The 17,804-nt window shown below is 38.9% G+C and overlaps 1 protein-coding gene across 1 annotated transcript in view; it reads right to left on the bottom strand.

Annotated features, from left to right (window-relative positions):
* Positions 1-17,804, bottom strand: part of LOC116505519 (mucin-5B-like) — a 71,081-nt gene that overhangs the window by 12,360 nt on the left and 40,917 nt on the right. Inside the window, exons 31-41 of the mRNA XM_032212783.1 lie at positions 17,174-17,498; positions 15,642-15,919; positions 14,565-14,657; positions 13,925-14,008; positions 12,564-12,829; positions 10,823-10,991; positions 9,516-9,766; positions 8,256-8,439; positions 6,898-7,135; positions 5,499-5,677; positions 4,166-4,235 (exon numbers count right to left, since the gene is read on the bottom strand). Of these exons, the coding sequence (XP_032068674.1) occupies positions 4,166-4,235; positions 5,499-5,677; positions 6,898-7,135; positions 8,256-8,439; positions 9,516-9,766; positions 10,823-10,991; positions 12,564-12,829; positions 13,925-14,008; positions 14,565-14,657; positions 15,642-15,919; positions 17,174-17,498 (2,137 nt within the window). The remainder of the gene's footprint in view (positions 1-4,165; positions 4,236-5,498; positions 5,678-6,897; positions 7,136-8,255; positions 8,440-9,515; positions 9,767-10,822; positions 10,992-12,563; positions 12,830-13,924; positions 14,009-14,564; positions 14,658-15,641; positions 15,920-17,173; positions 17,499-17,804) is intronic.

Raw genomic sequence — 17,804 nt, 5'->3', positions numbered from 1 at the left:
AGCGTCCTTTCTAGAATTACTAGAGTGCCTCTCATAAATAAAGTTTGCAGCTTACACAACCTTAGGATTTTTCTGGAATTTCTTAAAAGAGTCCAATTTTTCAGGATTACTGGCGAGCAACTGCTTTAAGGTATCCAAATATTAGATGTCATGCAACTCTTTAAAAAGCAGAGGTTTTCCCCCTCCAGACTCAAGCAGAAATATGAAAAAGCAGGGCTATGTTAGAATTGGGTGACATCCAAATTGAATAAATTAATACATAATAAAAATAACTAAAAATAAAATTCCAGAAGGTAATTACATAATACAGTGACAGATATGCAGTAGTGTAGAAGGACAGCAAGGTGTACTCATTGTATGAATTAAATGAAATGTTAGTTCACATAAAGTTTAAGTTTGCTCATACATCATTACATAGATAAAATGTTTAAAATAACTTTTTTCTAATTAATACATAAACTGTCATTACATCACACAGGTTTAAATTCATAATATTCCATCAAGTCACATTTCCTGTTGAAAGAAATAAAAAGTGTGCTTGATAAAGGAATTAGTATACCATTATTATTGTTGTTATTGTTATGTGATCAATCTTTGGTGAGATTCACAGCCTTTGGGGCTGGTTGGTAGCCGAACAGCTCGAGTCCTAATCAAGGACCTAGGAACTGTTAAGGTAACATTGGAGGATATAAATTGTTCCAAGTAGGGTGTTTTTTTGTAGAATCAGAATGTTCAAGTCAGGTAAATTTAGAATTTCCAAATAGCGAGGTAGCCCTTTAGGTATTGCTCCAAGGGCTCCAATTACAATCGGGACAACACTTGATTTCTTTTTCTACAGTCGCTCAACCTCAATTTGCAAGTCCCGGTATTTTGTAATTTTTTCTTGCTGTTTATCTTCAATTCGTGCATCACCAGGTATTGCAATGTCAACAAACCATACTTTTTTCTTTTCAATTATTGTTATGTCAGGTGTATTGTAGGCCAAGTGCCTCTCAGTCTGGATTCTGAAGTCCCACAAGATCTTGACTTTCTCATTCTCTAACCTGATGGTTCCAGTGGTTTTTGCTGTACTCAAATCCAAACTTTTGGCACAATTTCCAGTGAATGATCTTAGCAATGTGGTCATGGCGTTGTAGGTAGTCAGTTTGTGAAATTTTGCTGCACCCACTGATCAAGTGGTTGACTGTCTCATCTTTCTCATTACAGAGGCAACATTTGCTGTTTGGGGTAACATGTTGAATTTTTGCCTTCATATAGTTTGTGGCTAAGGCTTGTTCTTGAGCTGCCAAAATAAAGCCTTCTGTTTCTTTTTCAGTGCTCCTCATCTTAACCAGTTCCAAGTTGGTTTGGTCAGCTTTGCCTTCAATACTTTTCAAGTATTGGCTATGCATAGCTTTGTTTTTCCAATTTTCAGCTCGCTTCTCAATTACTTCTTTCTTATATTCAGCTTTTGACTTAGTTCTCTTTACAAGGCCTCCTTTATTTACTTCCTTAATCATTGGTTCTTAACTTTCTGGGTGTAATCATTCAAGCTGTGTTTTTCTTTTTCCACAGTCTGTTTTACTTGTAGGAGTCCTTGACTACCCTCTGCTCTTTGTAGATATAATCGGTCAACATCACTTTTAGGGTGCAAAGCATGATTCATTGTCATAAGCTTCCTTGTTTTTCTGTCCAAATTGTCCAACTCCATCTGGGTCCAGTCAATTATTCCTGCAGAGTATCGAATTACAGGTATAGCCCAGGTATTTATGGCTTTTATGATGTTTCCTTCACTCAATTTGGACTTTAATATCTTGCGAATTGGTCAAATGTACTTGGCTGAAGTTAATTCCTTGACTTTATTATGCATTAAGTCAGAGGCCTCTAAAATCCGCAAGTACTGGTAGCCTTCTTCTGGTTTTACTGCCTTTATCATTTCTTCATTCTCAAGATCTATTCCATCATCTTCTATGACCTTGCCTGCTTTGGTTGCCGTTGTTGCACATTTGTCAATTCCAAACTGCATACCAATGTCTTGGCTAAATTCTTTTGTGCTTTCAATTAATAAATTCAGTTCAGCTTTTGTTTTACCAAACAGCTTCAAATCATCCACGTAAACCAAGTGCGAAATTTTCAGTCCTTTCTTTGCAAGTTCGTATCCATAGTTCATCTTCTTCAAAATGATTGTCAGTGATAGCATTGAGAGTATAAAAAGTAGGGGTGAAAGGGGATTGCCCTGGAAAATGCCTCGTTTAATTTCAACTTCACTCAGTTCTTCTTCATTAGCTATAAGCTTCGTTTTCCAGAGGTTCATTGAAGTTTCCATGAATTTTTGTATGTTGCTGCTGATGCCAAAGATTTTCAGGCATTTCTTGATCCAGCTATGGGGAATTGAATCAAACACTTTCTTATAATTTATACAAGCCATGAACAGGTAGGTTCATCTTTTCTTTGAATTCTTTAGGATTAGCTTGTCAATCAGCAGTTGGTCCTTTGTTCCTCTTGAATTTTTGCAGCATCCTTTCTGTTCTGCAGGAAGCAAGTTATTTCTTTCCAAGAATTCCATAAATTTGGTTTCCAATGATAGCAGTAAGGAGCTTGTATGGTGTTGGCAAACAGGTGATTGGCCCATAGTTTTCAGGCTCCTTTACTTTTTCTTTATCTTTTTGGATTAAAAATGTCCTTCCAGTTGTCATCCATTCATCATTTTCAGGTGTTTTTAAGGTGGTTCATTTGTGCACACTTGGAAGTGCCTTTAACCAGTAGCCATGTAACTCATCTGGTCCAGGTGCACTCCAGTTCTTCACTTTTCTTGACTGTCTTTGCACCATTTCTTTTGTTATTTTCACATCTTTCATTTTATGCACTTTAATAGAATCCTCCATCTGTTTGATCCATTTTGCATTTCTGTTGTGCTTCTTGTTGTTTTCCCACAAATTCCTCCAGAATTTCAGAGCTTTCTCTTTATCAGGCTTTTCATTTGTTGTTACTCCATCTCCACTTTCTAAGCTTTTATAAAACTGGTGCTGATTTGCTCTGAACTGTGAGTTTTCCTTGAACTGAGTTACTCAGTTTTCATACCTTTCAATCTTTTCAGCAATGGCAACAACCCTCTGCTTCAGCTCTTCAATTACTACCGCAGTCTCCTTATTCTCCAAATCGTATCTTACTTCCAGGCTGCTTTTGACCTGCTTGTTCTTTAGCTGACCTTGCCTTAGGTGCTTCAAGTTGCTCATGTCTGCACGAAATTTTTTGATCTTCAATTCCAACTGAATTTTCCATTTAGGCTTCCTTTTCTTGCCTCTTTGGTTCTTTTGTATTTTCAAACCCAATTCTTTGGTGGTTATGAAGGCTGCTGCATACATCAGGTGGTTTGTTTCAGCTAATGTAGTGGTTTGACTGGTTTGCACAGCCTCATTGGCCTTTTTTAGTACCTTTCTCAATTCTTTCCAGTTCACTTGGTTCAACTTTGGCAAGCGTGTTCTTTCAGCATCTTCCATTTGATGCTTTATTTTCTCAGCTAATTGAGCAATATCTGTTGGTGTTTGTTCTTTAGTGCTGTCATGTTTTTTATCTTCATCCATTTCAGCATCCTCTTCCTCCCTTTCTTCCTCAGTTTGCTTTTGAGTCTGCAAATCATTCTTGATGTTACTCTTCTTTGTTGGTATACGCAGACCATTAGTTGCTTTCTCTTCGATTCCTATTAATTCTGCTGTAGTGAAAAATTTGTGACTTAGAATTACACATGATTGGTCCATTAGCCTTTGTTCACTGATATCACAATCCATGTGGTTCACCTTCCAAATCTGATACATTCGTTTTTGAAATCCACGTTTGCTGGCTCAGACTGATAGTAAGCTTTGATAATAGAGATGTTTTCTTCCCTAGTCTAGATTTTTTGCTTTTTTGCTTTTTCTTCCAGTAGCTTGTCAGCTGCATGCCTTGGTTGCCTAGCAGAGGGAGCTGATCCCTGTAGCTCATTTTGCGCAGGATGCCCAGGAGCCATAGCATCCAATGGAACCCTTGTTAATCCGGGTGACGGTTCAGCTGGCATAAATTTCATTTTTTTTGTATTCACCATATTTGAATGGATTGTGGAGCAAATTTTGTTTGGTTATTATTATTATTATTATCATCATCATCATCATCATCATCATTATCATTAATAATATTCTGTTTTTCTTACTCATTTTCACAGGTTTGTGGATGAATAGGGGCACAAGGAGCATACACCTTGTCTTTTGGGCAATGATAGGCTGTAAATGAGAGAATAAAACACATTATAAACAGGCAAAGATAATGATTCCAATAAGGGGGGAAAGTATATGGTACCTATACAACCTCTTTCTCTGTTTTTGTAGAACAACAAAACCAATAAAATATCTACAAGAGATTTCAAACTGTTTGAAGAATCAAGGGGAGAAAAGAGACCTTTTAACTTTTCTTTCTTGTTATTTATCTTTCTTCCTCTATTTTTCCCTTGAAGAAAAGAGTCAAATCCCCATGTTGTTCCACGAAGAGTGCTTTCTATTTAAGTTCGGAGGACTGAATCTTAAGTACAGTTATTTATACATTCATGGGGTGGAGGGGCAACTTCTTTCTTTTGGAAAACATTTGCGTCCTGAAGAACTTGCAGTTGTTAATTAATTAATTTTAATTGCAAAAGAAAAAAAATACATTGTTTGTAACAGAAATAACATCTTTGGATTTGTTTCTGAGCTGTTTAAAACAGATCTTGAAAGAATTATATTTAGAATATTTTCAGAAACTTTGCAGTTTTTAGGATCCCCCCCCCCCAATCTGCTTTTCATTTCATTATTGTAAAAACATTTCTGTTGTGGAAACAAAGGACAAAAATAAGAGTGATAACAATTTAGTGAATTAATAAGCAATTTTGTCCAGTATTTCTGTTCAGTATTCCTCAGCTAGCATGGTTGGCTCAGGAATTCTGGGAGTCAAAGTCCAAAAATCATAAAGGAGCCATAGTTAGCAATAGCAATAGCAGTTAGACTTATATACCGCTTCATAGGGCTTTCAGCCCTCTCTAAGCGGTTTACAGAGTCAGCATATTGCCCCCACAGTCTTGGTCCTCATTTCACCCACCTCGGAAGGATGGAAGGCTGAGTCAACCTTGAGCCGGTGAGATTAGAACCGCTGAACTGCAGATAACAGTCAGCTGAAGTGGCCTGCAGTACTGCACCCTAACCACTGCGCCACCTCGGCTCTTATAATCTGGGTTCTCCACCCACATTCTAGAAAAACAGAAAGACTGATACGAGAGAGCAGATATATCTGAAGACTGGAATACAATGAAGAATTAGCTGAAGCTTATGTTCTAAGTGCAACTTCCAAGAAATGGAATCCATTCCTTTTCTTCCCAGTGCTTTATACATTTTCTGCTACCTTGCATTTGCTTTTCAATCTTTTAAAAACAAGAATAAAGTCTGAAAAATGATTGGGATACAAGATGCAAATAATGTTTGCCCATGTCACCTTGTTGTTCTTCATTCTCTACTTACGGCATTTCCCTTCAGTTTTGTTCCTCCAGTCAGCACAAGCTCCGTTAGCCGTACAAAGAGAGGCATACATTTCAATGTAGACACAACTCAAGGAATCATTGGAAGGCTGACATGTTTCATGGATGCAGTTGTTATAGAAGTTTATTGGAGACAGATATTTATGGCAATCTGCAAAAATACTTTAAAACCAGGAAATGAAATTAAAATAATATCAATTAAGCGAGCTTTTTTTTTTTTTTCATGGTGAAGGTACAACTAAAAGAATAAGCCTTGTGGCAAGGCATGATACTGAAGCATTTAAAAATTCTGAATTTTTCTATCTCATGTATAAGAAATCTGTGGATCATTTGAATAGCTGGTAAATAATACAAAGTAATTCCTAATTCTGTGAGATATCATAATATTGCTATAGAAGGTCTATGTATAGTTGGGGAGACTATTCATGGCCCAAGGACTGGTTGTAGACTGAGCTAGCCTCCCATCTGGACTACAGTTAGAGCTGCTGCTTCATAGCTCAATAATCAGGTAATGCCCAGATCACGAAGAACTGCTATTCTGCTGGTGAAGCTCCCTTTCCTATCATTATGCCAGATAAGTGATAGGCTGCTGAGAAACAAGGGAAAGAAGAGAGGAAGGCTTGGTGAGTGGATAGAATTGGGGAATAGGAGTAGCTTGTAGACATCTATTTGATGGGCTGATACAGGACAAGTTGGAATATTCTTTATTGGCCAAGTGTGATTGGACACACAAGGAATTTGTCTCTGGTACATAAATTATGAGTATACACACAAAGTGCTAAGTCATAGATACATTGTCTATGGAGCTTCTCAGTCACTCAGGTCATGGTTATTCCAAAGGTTCTTTTTCAAGAGGCAACTGGACTTTCTGGTTTTTCTTTGAAGACTCTTGGATGAGAAGTGAAACATCTCCAAAAAGAAACAAGAAAATCCAGTTGCCCCTTGGAAAGCACCTTTAGGTCATAAATCATACATCATAAAAGACAAACAACAAGTGATAAATCATAAGATACCAATAGGAAAGATAGTAGGAAAAATGAGAAGATGAGAAGGATAATTCAATTCATCCCCACTACATGGATAAATATATTTAGGGTTAGGGTTAGTCTTAATTATGGCAGAATTACAGTGAAGCAGGTAACCTGACCCTCAAGCAATTCTGCGGCACATGCTAGTAAATGTTTCTGCCTATAAATGAATATAGATGTGTTCTTGTGCATGCACCTCACAATCTTTCATATGATGCATGTTCAGGTCCTGCTCCTGCTATTCAAAGTAACTTTATATTTGATGGGCCTCCAATGTTTTCTGAGAAGCTTTCATATTATTTGTCGTGCTAGAGACAAAAGAGGACATGTTTGCAAAAGCTGAGTTTCACTTACTCGCTTATAATCAGCTTGCACAAAGGTGATGGAGAGTTGCAGGGTGTTGGTATTGATGTTGGTGTGGGTGAGGTCTCCACTAGTGTAGTTGTGCTCATTGTAGGAGGTGGTGTTGGCACCTGACAGTAGGGCTTATTGATATCAGGCACTTGCCAGTGGATTGCCATTTCTGAGCAGGAGGAAGCTTTCTGTCCATTGGGCTTGCGACAATCATCTGATTGGTCATTTGAACAGCTCCCTAGGAATAAAAAGAGGTGAATCATAAGTAGGCTAAAAATGCAATTTGTATGAATATTCAGCATGCCCACTTGAAATAACATTTAGATGAATTTCCTATTTCCATAATAAGAAATAATGATATAATATGGGCACATTTCTATAACATACAAGCATACACACATTGTGAATGATGGCTCACATCAGTATTTGTGTCTATTTGTATATGTGTGGGTGGATTTCCTTTATATCAGGGGTGTCAAACTCAAGGCCTGTGGCTAGAATCTGGCCCATGGGGTGCTTAGAATTGGCCTTGGGGTTGCCCTGGAAACAGCTTCTGCCAATGAAAACAGACCCCAACCTCTGTTTTCGGATGAGATAGCCTCCTGCAACCCTCTGCCAGGTAAAACAAAGCTCGCAGCCCTTCTTGTTTTTGCTGGCAGAGAGTTGCAGGAGACCATCCCAGCTGAAAACCGAGATTGGAAGCCTTTTTTCACTGGCAGAGCACTTGGGTCATCATAGGCACCCCTGACACAAGTGACATCAATATGGCCATGCCCACCCTGGCTACACGCATTGTGGCCCCCATAGGTCAAACATAACCCTGATGCATCCCTCAATGAGATTGAGCTTGACACCCTTGCTTTATATCAAGTTACTTAGAAAGTGACATCACCTAAGCCTACATGGCTTGTTTCACAACCTAAACTGGGTCAAACCTGATTAGAAACTGGATGGAAAACCACTGGGAACTCCAACGCTATTTGTGAAAAACGCTGGAAATGTGAGAAATATCCCAGGAAAAACTTGTGAGAAACCATTTCCACAACACTGGTTAGCCAGTCTGCATGAATGAAATTATTGAAAGCTAGTACATCTTGAAGGCATTTTTATTTCTGAACTGAATCAAGCCACTGATTCAGCTAGATAGAAATAGCAGGAACTTTAAATTTTTTTATAAATGGAAATGCAAAGAGTTTGAAAGACAAATATTCTGACTGCTAAACATCAACTTACTACAACACTTTATTTTGATATTGATTTTTATAATAGTGGACATATTCACATATTAATTCATTTCTTTTAAAGGTACCTCCTTGAAGAGAAAGTGCTGAAATATTTTATTTATTCTTGTTACTTACCACACTGTCCCTCTGTGTTGTCTTGAAAGAGTTCATATGGAAGCATAATAAAGAAGACGAAACCATTGAAGGAAACAAAACTATTGATCTCAGGTATTTCAATCATCATGGTCAAACCAGTACTAGTAGCCAAAATGCCATCTTTGGCAAAACCCTTTGTGACAGATTCGTTGCCAAAAAACATCTAGAAACATCAGGATAAAGAAGATTGAAGAGCATACTGCAGTATAAATCTGAACAATTTACCTTACGTCATTCTAATGCATTTTAGTTCCATTGCTTCTATAATACTTATGTTCTGCTGCCTTTTAGAATTTTTTTAAAAATTTGTTTGTTGTAACCTGCCTTTTCCCCAAAGTACTGTTCAAGCTAACATTCAAATAATAATAACAATAATATTCTGACTTACTCGGAAGTGCCTGCATACTGAGGCATTACCTTAATATCTCTTAGGTCATTGGTTAGAACTGTTAAGTTTTTACCAGTCCCAGACTGTGAATCAAATTGAAGATTAAATAAACTATTTGTATATGTGTATGTGTATACACACACGATATCTCCCTCCCACCCTCCCTCTCTCTTTCTCTCTCCTTTTGTTTCCCATATGCATGTTTCTCCATCTGTATGATACAGTGATGTCCACTGTTTGAAATTGCAACCATACATAATTGGCAATAAAAAATTTTCCCTGAGTAAAATACAGCTGGCTGAACTGTTCAGGCTTGCAGCTTCTGAAGGGAGATAATCAATGGGCAACTAGAATGTGAAGGGCTGGATGTGTGAATACTCTTCTGTCCCTATCAAACATCTTTTCCAAAGGGCAGTGTTATGATTTGGTAGTCATCTGTTTACATGGGAAATGGCTTCAGTTCAAAATGGTGTTTAGTTGTAGCCTGGGCTTAGCTATTACAACAGTTTCTGTTCCACTCTTCCATCACTATGTGGCTCTGTGAGTCATCTGGGAGCTTCTAATTCTACCACAGTGTGGCCTAATGGCATTGTTTCTAGGAAGATATTTATCTGAACTTTATGAAATGTATTTGTATGGGGAAACATCACACCGTAAATAAACTTTAATTCAAGATTAAAGTTAGAGTAATTGGTCTGTCCTAAAGATAGCTCAACATTAAAAAAACACAAATTCTTTTCTCACGATAACAATAAGATTCAACAATTATTTTGCAATATTATCTTACCATGACTATAGCTTTCTCTGTTTGGTTGAAACATTATTATTTTTTAAAACCTTAGACACTTTACCTCGTTAACTCTCACTCCTTCATGCATTTCACTAACTAGTCGGATTTCCATAGAGTTGTAATATATAATCAGGGATCTGGAACAGGACTGATTATCAGCTACATCACAGAAGGCATTGTCAAGCAAAATACGGAGGTTTCCAAATTTATTCACAATCTCTTTCACCAAGATATAAGTGCAATTGCCATGAAAAGTGTAAGAAGTGCCGTCAAAAGTCATAAAATTATAATGGTCCCAACCCTTACAGATACCTATGAGAAAAATTTCAAAAGGTACACATTTAGGCATGCAGTCTTCAGAAATTTTAACAAAGGATATTTAATATACCACTGAAGGAATTAGTAACCATGACATTTGAAGGACTACAGAGCTGTCTAGTAACCATGAAAAAGTGACTAAATCATAACTTGGCTGATGCTATAGGTCAGCGATGGCGAACCTTTTTTGGCTCACGTGCCATAAGTGGAGGGAGCGAAGGGGGGTCATGTGTGGGTGTGCTGCACCCATAATGCAATGCATGACCCCCCCAGTGTGCATGCACTCACTACAGTCACGACCCCCAATTTTTTTAATGCTTTTTTCGCCCTCCCCAGGGCAAAAACAGCCTCTCCTGCCTGCCCAGAGGCCCTCCAAAGGCTTCAAAACGACCCTCCTAGCAAACCGGAAGTGACTTTCGGTTTGCTTGGAGGGTCGTTTTGACTGCTCCGGAGGCTTCAGGGAAGCCTCCTGAAGGTCCCTGCAACCTCCGGAGTGCTTAAAACGACTCTCCAAGCAAACCGGAAGTCCATTCCCGAACTTCCGGTTTGCCCATAGGGCTGGTTTTTTGTGCTCTGTAGGCTTCAGGGAAGCTCATGAAGCCTCCGGAGGGGGTGGGGGGCTCTTTTCGCCTTTCCCAGGCTCCTATAAAGCCTCTGGAACCTGTGGAGGGCAAAAAATGGCTTTAAAAAAGGGTGAACTCAGCTCCAAATGGCTTCATGTGCCACCTGTGGCTCGTGTGCCATAGTTCGCCATCCCGGCTACAGGTGATATATACATGCTTATATATATATATATATATATATATATATATATATATATATATATATATATATATATATATATATATATATATATATATATATATATATATATATATATATATATATGAATGATAGTCACAGATGACATAAAATTAAAATATAATATTTTTTCTTCCAGAAACCAAAGCTGGAATGCTACAAGTAGTTGCATAAATGTGGTGTAGTTAAACCTGACAGAGCTTACTCCTTGGTAAATATGAGTGTTTAACTGTAATCTATTTTGCTTACATTCACATTCATAGCGTTCTGTGCAACCATTTTTATCCACTATTCGCTTTGGTTCAAGTCCATTGGCACAGGTTATCTTCTCAGGTTGTGGGAGCGGTGACACAACAATTCGGTTGTTCCCCTCACATGTTGCTTCAGTGCAATTATTAAACATCCATGTTTCATTATACTGGGAGGTAAACAAGAGAACATTATTCTAAAATTATTGACCTCATTAAAAAGAAAGAAAGAAAGAAAGAAAGAGGTAAGGTCAGTTAGGGAGCAATGGGAACCAATCCTATTTGGGAAGCAAATGGGGATCTTTCCAATGTGCAGAAATAATACCATTTGGGAAACAAAGAGTGCCACCAGGGAGCAGCCAGTTGATTTTGTCTGGCCTCATAAGATAATCAGGTATACGTTTGCTTAGTAGCTGTATAAATAATCACTAAGAAATCCTAGGTTTTAAACTAGACTGGAAAAAGAATTTAAAAAATCACAACAAAAGTGCAATGGCAAATTATTTCCATAGTGTTGCCAGGAAAATTGCATGAATGTGTCCAGGGAGATACTATGAGTTGAGTAAAAAAAGACATGTTTTGCATATACAGAACTTCATTCAATCTTCTTCCTCAAGGACTGTGAAAGACTCTTGCTTGGAACAATGAGAGCTATGCTAAGGAAGATGGGACTAAAATAAGGACCTGAGTGTAAAGGAAGAGTCACTGTAGTTAGTTGTTCCCACCCAAGGTCTATAACACAATAAAGAAGAGCATTGAGTGCTATCCTCATAACATCATCCTTCTTTCCCTTTCTGGTGATAAAATAGTTGGCAGTGCACTTTTTGAAATGCTGACATCTCTGTCAATGTTTGTCACTGGATGGAAATACTGCTTATTGCAAAATGTTAAAACAGATCAGTATTGGTTCTAAAGCAGATCACCCTTTCAGAAAGTGAGACCAACAGGAATCTTGAAAGCACAAGACTTCGTTTTGTGGATCCATGTTTGCAGTAAGAAAAAAAGTTACAACTGGAAATTTGAACATGGGTCTCCACATTCCATAGTCAACATCACTTTTTCTTTCCAAAGAGATTTGCAGGAGGTTCTTTTGTCAGGGTTCTGAGAGATGCCCTAATTAATTCATGAGCCTCGAGCCAAGTTTCAAAAGAAATCCAGTTATTTATTAGGAGCAACATGTCAGCATGTACCCGAATGGAGTTAACTCTGCCCCACATGATTTATGGCCCAACCATGACCCGGTTTCCTCCCTCCTTCCAGGGTGCATCATAAATCACATTCTCCAATGGAGTATTTTCATGGGCTGTAAAAAATATGCCTCTCTGGTAACCTGGGATACAATCTGGAGAAAGATATCTGTGGAATGTGGTTCTGGTCATGGCAGCTCTCCCTTCCTGCCGATGGCAACTCAAGAGCAGGCCAAGAATGCTTTACGAGTTGACATGTTTCTTTTTTTTTCAATTTGTTTTTAGAGCTTATGTGATACTTTGCATTTTGTCTTCTAGGTCAAGTACTGGGCAAAAGTAGATGTAGTCAGAGTGAGTTTTGGGAAATACAAGAAGGTGTTTGGGGACTTCATGTTATCACCCCAGATTTAAAACTCCAACGTTTGCTTTACTGAAAGCAAACGTTTAGCGAGTTGTGCCCCATTAGTATAAATTCCAAATGCAAGTCTTGTAAATGTCATATTTCATCCAAATCAATAGAAAATTGTATCGGGAGTGCATTAAAAAGAACATTACCTTTCTAGGTGGATCCACATTAAGACAATATGGTGTAGAAGTTGAGGAAATGATTTCCTGAGTTCTTGTGGGAGTTGGGGAAGTGTGTGGTTTAGTTGGTAGAGCAGAAGTTGTAGAACTGACAATCGGTAATGTTCCTGTGGTTGTAACTGGATGGGGAGTTGTTGTAGGGCAGAATACTGGATACCTCTTAATTTCACAATTTGCATCACAGATTGCAACAAAACGGCATCCAGAACTATCAGTTTTATTATATATTACGTCCCCTGTTTAAAAGAATCAACAAATTAAAAAGCAGCATGAACAAATGCTATGAACCCAAACACATAATTAAATGTTAAAAGCATGTGTAATTCAAACATTATGTTTTATGATTGCAACATGTCTTCTAATCAAGTTTATGCAGAAGTAAATCTGGTATATTGTATAAGCATCAAATAAGTTATCATTAAAAGTGATTCAGGATGTGTTTTTTGAATGGAGGCCCATTGTTTTTAAGTGGGTGTTACTCCCCCCAAAACGTGGATGATATTACAGCTTTCATGATTTATAATGAGCAAGTGTCAAGAGAGAGGGAGGAGGGAGAGGGAGAGGGGGAGGGAGGGAGGGAAGGAGAGAGAGAGAAAGAGAGAGAGAGAGAGAGACTAGCATGAGGATCAATAACCATTCCTTTTTCTTGTCTAGCTCCAAATGGTGCCAGACAGAAATGGATAAATAATTTATTCCATCCAACTGCAAAATTTCCTGAATCTAAAGGGGAATAAGAGACTATATGCAAGCCAAAAGCAATAGTTTTAAAATATTAAGCAAAATTATTGATAATTGAAAATTAACACAACACATTTATTAAGGAAAATGTTTCCTAATCAGAATATAAAACAATGCAGTCTCTAAGAAAAATACTCATCAAAAGGCAGATATTAACAGAAATGTTCACAAAAACCGTCCATATTATACAAACTGGGAGAATAAGAAAAATGTCTGAAAATATAATTTATACCCTTGTCTAGCTCAAGCCTGAGGATCCTGGGAAGAAACAGAACTCATGATCCAAATGCTGGGGAGCAGAGTGGCAAACTATACATTGCTCTCCCCATAAAAGGAATGACTAGCATATGGTAATGAATCTCGAAGGACCAATATCCTTATCCTAAATTAAGCATTCAAAATAGAAACTGATGCTGTCAGATGCATTATATAATAATAAAATATTAAATGCCTGAATAAATGACGGCATTTTCATTAGCTTCTCAGCAAAACAGCTTTTCCCAGATAAAGCAGTCGAAAAATATAGCGTACATATGTGGAAGGGTGAACTATAAATATATCTATAGTAAAAGCAATTTTTGGATGAAACTCACCAGGAGAAAATAAAGAATCAGGAGTTCCAGATACATGGCAGAAACATGGAGTTGCTCTGCTTAAAGTAGTTGCTAGTGTGGAACCTGATATTGACAAAGACACAAAATATAACATAGAAGTAACGATATGATATGAGTTTGATACCAACTGAAATTGTACTACCAAAATTTAATACTGCCTTTCAAAAATTACAGCAAGAGAAAAACTTCCTATCCCTACAAAAATCAGAGTTAACTTAAAAAATTCTACAACCACACTTAGGACAACAGCCTCATACTTAGGAGAGTCATTCACTACTGACTACATCAAATCCATATTTATTGAAAGAACTGTCAGAAAAATCCAGCCTTAGGCCACATATTGTAATATTAATTAAGCAAACGTGAATGAAGAACTTGTTTCTTTAAAAAATGGGAGCAAATACAACTTCCCATTAAAATAGAAAAATTGCTACAACAGCTGAATTGATAAATATGCATTGAAAAATGGGCCTTGAATGTCTTGCTGAGAACATGTAAGATAATAATGGAAATGACATGATATACTCTATTGCTCCTTTCTCTCTGTTTTTGGGGTAATCAAATAAGTATTTCATGGAATATTTATTTGGAATAGAAAGATTTGTAGTTGTTTGCTTACCAGTTGATACTCCTAGACTCGTAGACACAAGAGTTGACAATGGAGGAGAAACAATTGTGGTTATATGCTTTCCTGTTGTTACTCCAGAAGTGACTGGTTTTGTTGTTGGTGGAGTAGGGAGAGTAGTGGTTGTTTGCTTTCCTGTTGTTACTTCTGCACTTGTAGACACCACGGGTGTGCTTGGACTAGTGGTGGATGCAGTGGAGATAATTCCAGAAGTGACTGGTTTTGTTGTTGGTGGAGTAGCGAGAGTAGTGGTTGTTTGCTTCCCTGTTGTTACTTCTGCACTTGTAGACACCATGGGTGTGCTTGGACTAGTGGTGGATGCAGGGGAGATAATTCCAGAAGTGACTGGTTTTGTTGGTGGTGGAGTAGGGAGAGTAGTGGTTGCTTGCTTTCCTGTTGTTATTTCTGCACTTGTAGACACCATGGGTGTGCTTGGACTAGTGGTGGATGCAGTGGAGATAATTCCAGAAGTGACTGGTTTTGTTGTTGGTGGAGTAGCGAGAGTAGTGGTTGTTTGATTCCCTGTTGTTACTTCTGCACTTGTAGACACCATGGGTGTGCTTGGACTAGTGGTGGATGCAGTGGAGATAATTCCAGAAGTGACTGGTTTTGTTGTTGGTGGAGTAGGGAGAGTAGTGGTTGTTTGCTTTCCTGTTGTTATTTCTGCACTTGTAGATACCATAGGTGTGCTTGGACTAGTGGGCAATGCAGTGGAGATAATTCCAGAAGTGACTGCTTTTGTTGTTGGTGGAGTAGGGAGAGTAGTGGTTATTTGCTTTCCTGTTGTTACTTCTGCACTTGTAGACACCGGTGGTGTGCTTGGACTAGTGGTGGATGCAGTGGAGATAATTCCAGAAGTGACTGGTGTAGAAGGCTGGGGAGTAGAGGTAGTGGTCCCAATAAAATGTGCACGTGTTGTTTGGGGTATATAAGGTGGTGGTGTTTTTTTTTCAGTGAATGGAGTTACCTCTCCAGTGCTAGCAATAATATGGATTGATGTTGTGGCCTGAGATGTTGACAATGGAATAGAAAGAGTTGTAGTTATCTGCTTTCCTGTTGTTACTTCTGCACTTGTAGACACTAGGGGTGTGCTTGGACTAGTGGTTGATGCAGTGGTGATAATTCCAGAAGTGACTGGTTTTGTTGTTGGTGGAGTAGGAAGAGTAGTGGTTGTTTGCTTTCCTGTTGTTATTTCTGCACTTGTAGACACCGGTGGTGTGCTTGGACTAGTGGTGGATGCAGTGGAGATAATTCCAGAAGTGACTGGTTTTGTTGTTGGTGGAGTAGGGAGAGTAGTGGTTGTTTGCTTTCCTGTTGTTATTTCTGCACTTGTAGATACCATAGGTGTGCTTGGACTAGTGGTCAATGCAGTGGAGATAATTCCAGAAGTGACTGCTTTTGTTGTTGGTGGAGTAGGGAGAGTAGTGGTTATTTGCTTTCCTGTTGTTACTTCTGCACTTGTAGACACCGGTGGTGTGCTTGGACTAGTGGTGGATGCAGTGGAGATAATTCCAGAAGTGACTGGTTTTGTTTTTGGTGGAGTAGGGAGAGTAGTAGTTGTTTGCTTTCCTGTTGTTACTTCTGCACTTGTAGACACCATGGGTGTGCTTGGACTGGTGGCCAATGTTGTGCGTGGTATGGTGGATGAACTGGCTGTTGTGGAAGTGTACATTGTTTGGGTTGATGTAGGTTTGGAAGTTACTGATGTTGTTCCTTGTTGGCAATGGCTGTAATCACAACAAAGGAATTTCACCTGGTAGTTGAGACATTGATATGGTTTCTTTGTCTGCTCTGTATGTTTACACACTAGTCCAACCTTTACGTTGCAGTGGATATTTTGCTCAGGGGCAGGATTCGTAGTGTGTGCATAGTCCTTTGCCTGGCATTGAATATCTTGCGGATGCTCACAAGCCAATCCACGTGCTCGTATGTCTTCAAAGCGCTCAAAATCACCATCAGGGCTAGTGTTTGCATTGTGGTCATCAAACCATTGGGTCCACTCACATTTAGGATGGCAAGTTGTGGATATGGGCTGCACTGAACTTGGTGTAGAAGGCTGGGGAGTAGAGGTAGTGGTCCCAATAAAATGTGCACGCGTTGTTTGGGGGACATAAGGTGGTGGTGTTTTTTTTCCAGTGAATGGAGTTATCTCTCCAGTGCTAGCAATAATATGGACTGATGTTGTGGCCTGAGATGTTGACAATGGAATAGAAAGAGTTGTAGTTATCTGCTTTCCTGTTGTTACTTCTGCACTTGTAGACACCGGTGGTGTGCTTGGACTAGTGGTGGATGCAGTGGAGATAATTCCAGAAGTGACTGGTTTTGTTGTTGGTGGAGTAGGAAGAGTAGTGGTTGTTTGCTTTCCTGTTGTTACTTCTGCACTTGTAGACACCGGTGGTGTGCTTGGACTAGTGGTGGATGCAGTGGAGATAATTCCAGAAGTGACTGGTGTAGAAGGCTGGGGAGTAGAGGTAGTGGTCCCAATAAAATGTGCACGTGTTGTTTGGGGTATATAAGGTGGTGGTGTTTTTTTTTCAGTGAATGGAGTTACCTCTCCAGTGCTAGCAATAATATGGATTGATGTTGTGGCCTGAGATGTTGACAATGGAATAGAAAGAGTTGTAGTTATCTGCTTTCCTGTTGTTACTTCTGCACTTGTAGACACTAGGGGTGTGCTTGGACTAGTGGTTGATGCAGTGGTGATAATTCCAGAAGTGACTGGTTTTGTTGTTGGTGGAGTAGGAAGAGTAGTGGTTGTTTGCTTTCCTGTTGTTATTTCTGCACTTGTAGACACCGGTGGTGTGCTTGGACTAGTGGTGGATGCAGTGGAGATAATTCCAGAAGTGACTGGTTTTGTTGTTGGTGGAGTAGGGAGAGTAGTGGTTGTTTGCTTTCCTGTTGTTATTTCTGCACTTGTAGATACCATAGGTGTGCTTGGACTAGTGGTCAATGCAGTGGAGATAATTCCAGAAGTGACTGCTTTTGTTGTTGGTGGAGTAGGGAGAGTAGTGGTTATTTGCTTTCCTGTTGTTACTTCTGCACTTGTAGACACCGGTGGTGTGCTTGGACTAGTGGTGGATGCAGTGGAGATAATTCCAGAAGTGGCTGGTTTTGTTTTTGGTGGAGTAGGGAGAGTAGTAGTTGTTTGCTTTCCTGTTGTTACTTCTGCACTTGTAGACACCATGGGTGTGCTTGGACTGGTGGCCAATGTTGTGCGTGGTATGGTGGATGAAC

The sequence above is a fragment of the Thamnophis elegans genome, chromosome 1 (genome assembly GCF_009769535.1).
Source record: "Thamnophis elegans isolate rThaEle1 chromosome 1, rThaEle1.pri, whole genome shotgun sequence".
Classification (NCBI taxonomy): domain Eukaryota; kingdom Metazoa; phylum Chordata; class Lepidosauria; order Squamata; family Colubridae; genus Thamnophis; species Thamnophis elegans.
This window is presented reverse-complemented; position numbering and strand designations above follow the sequence as displayed.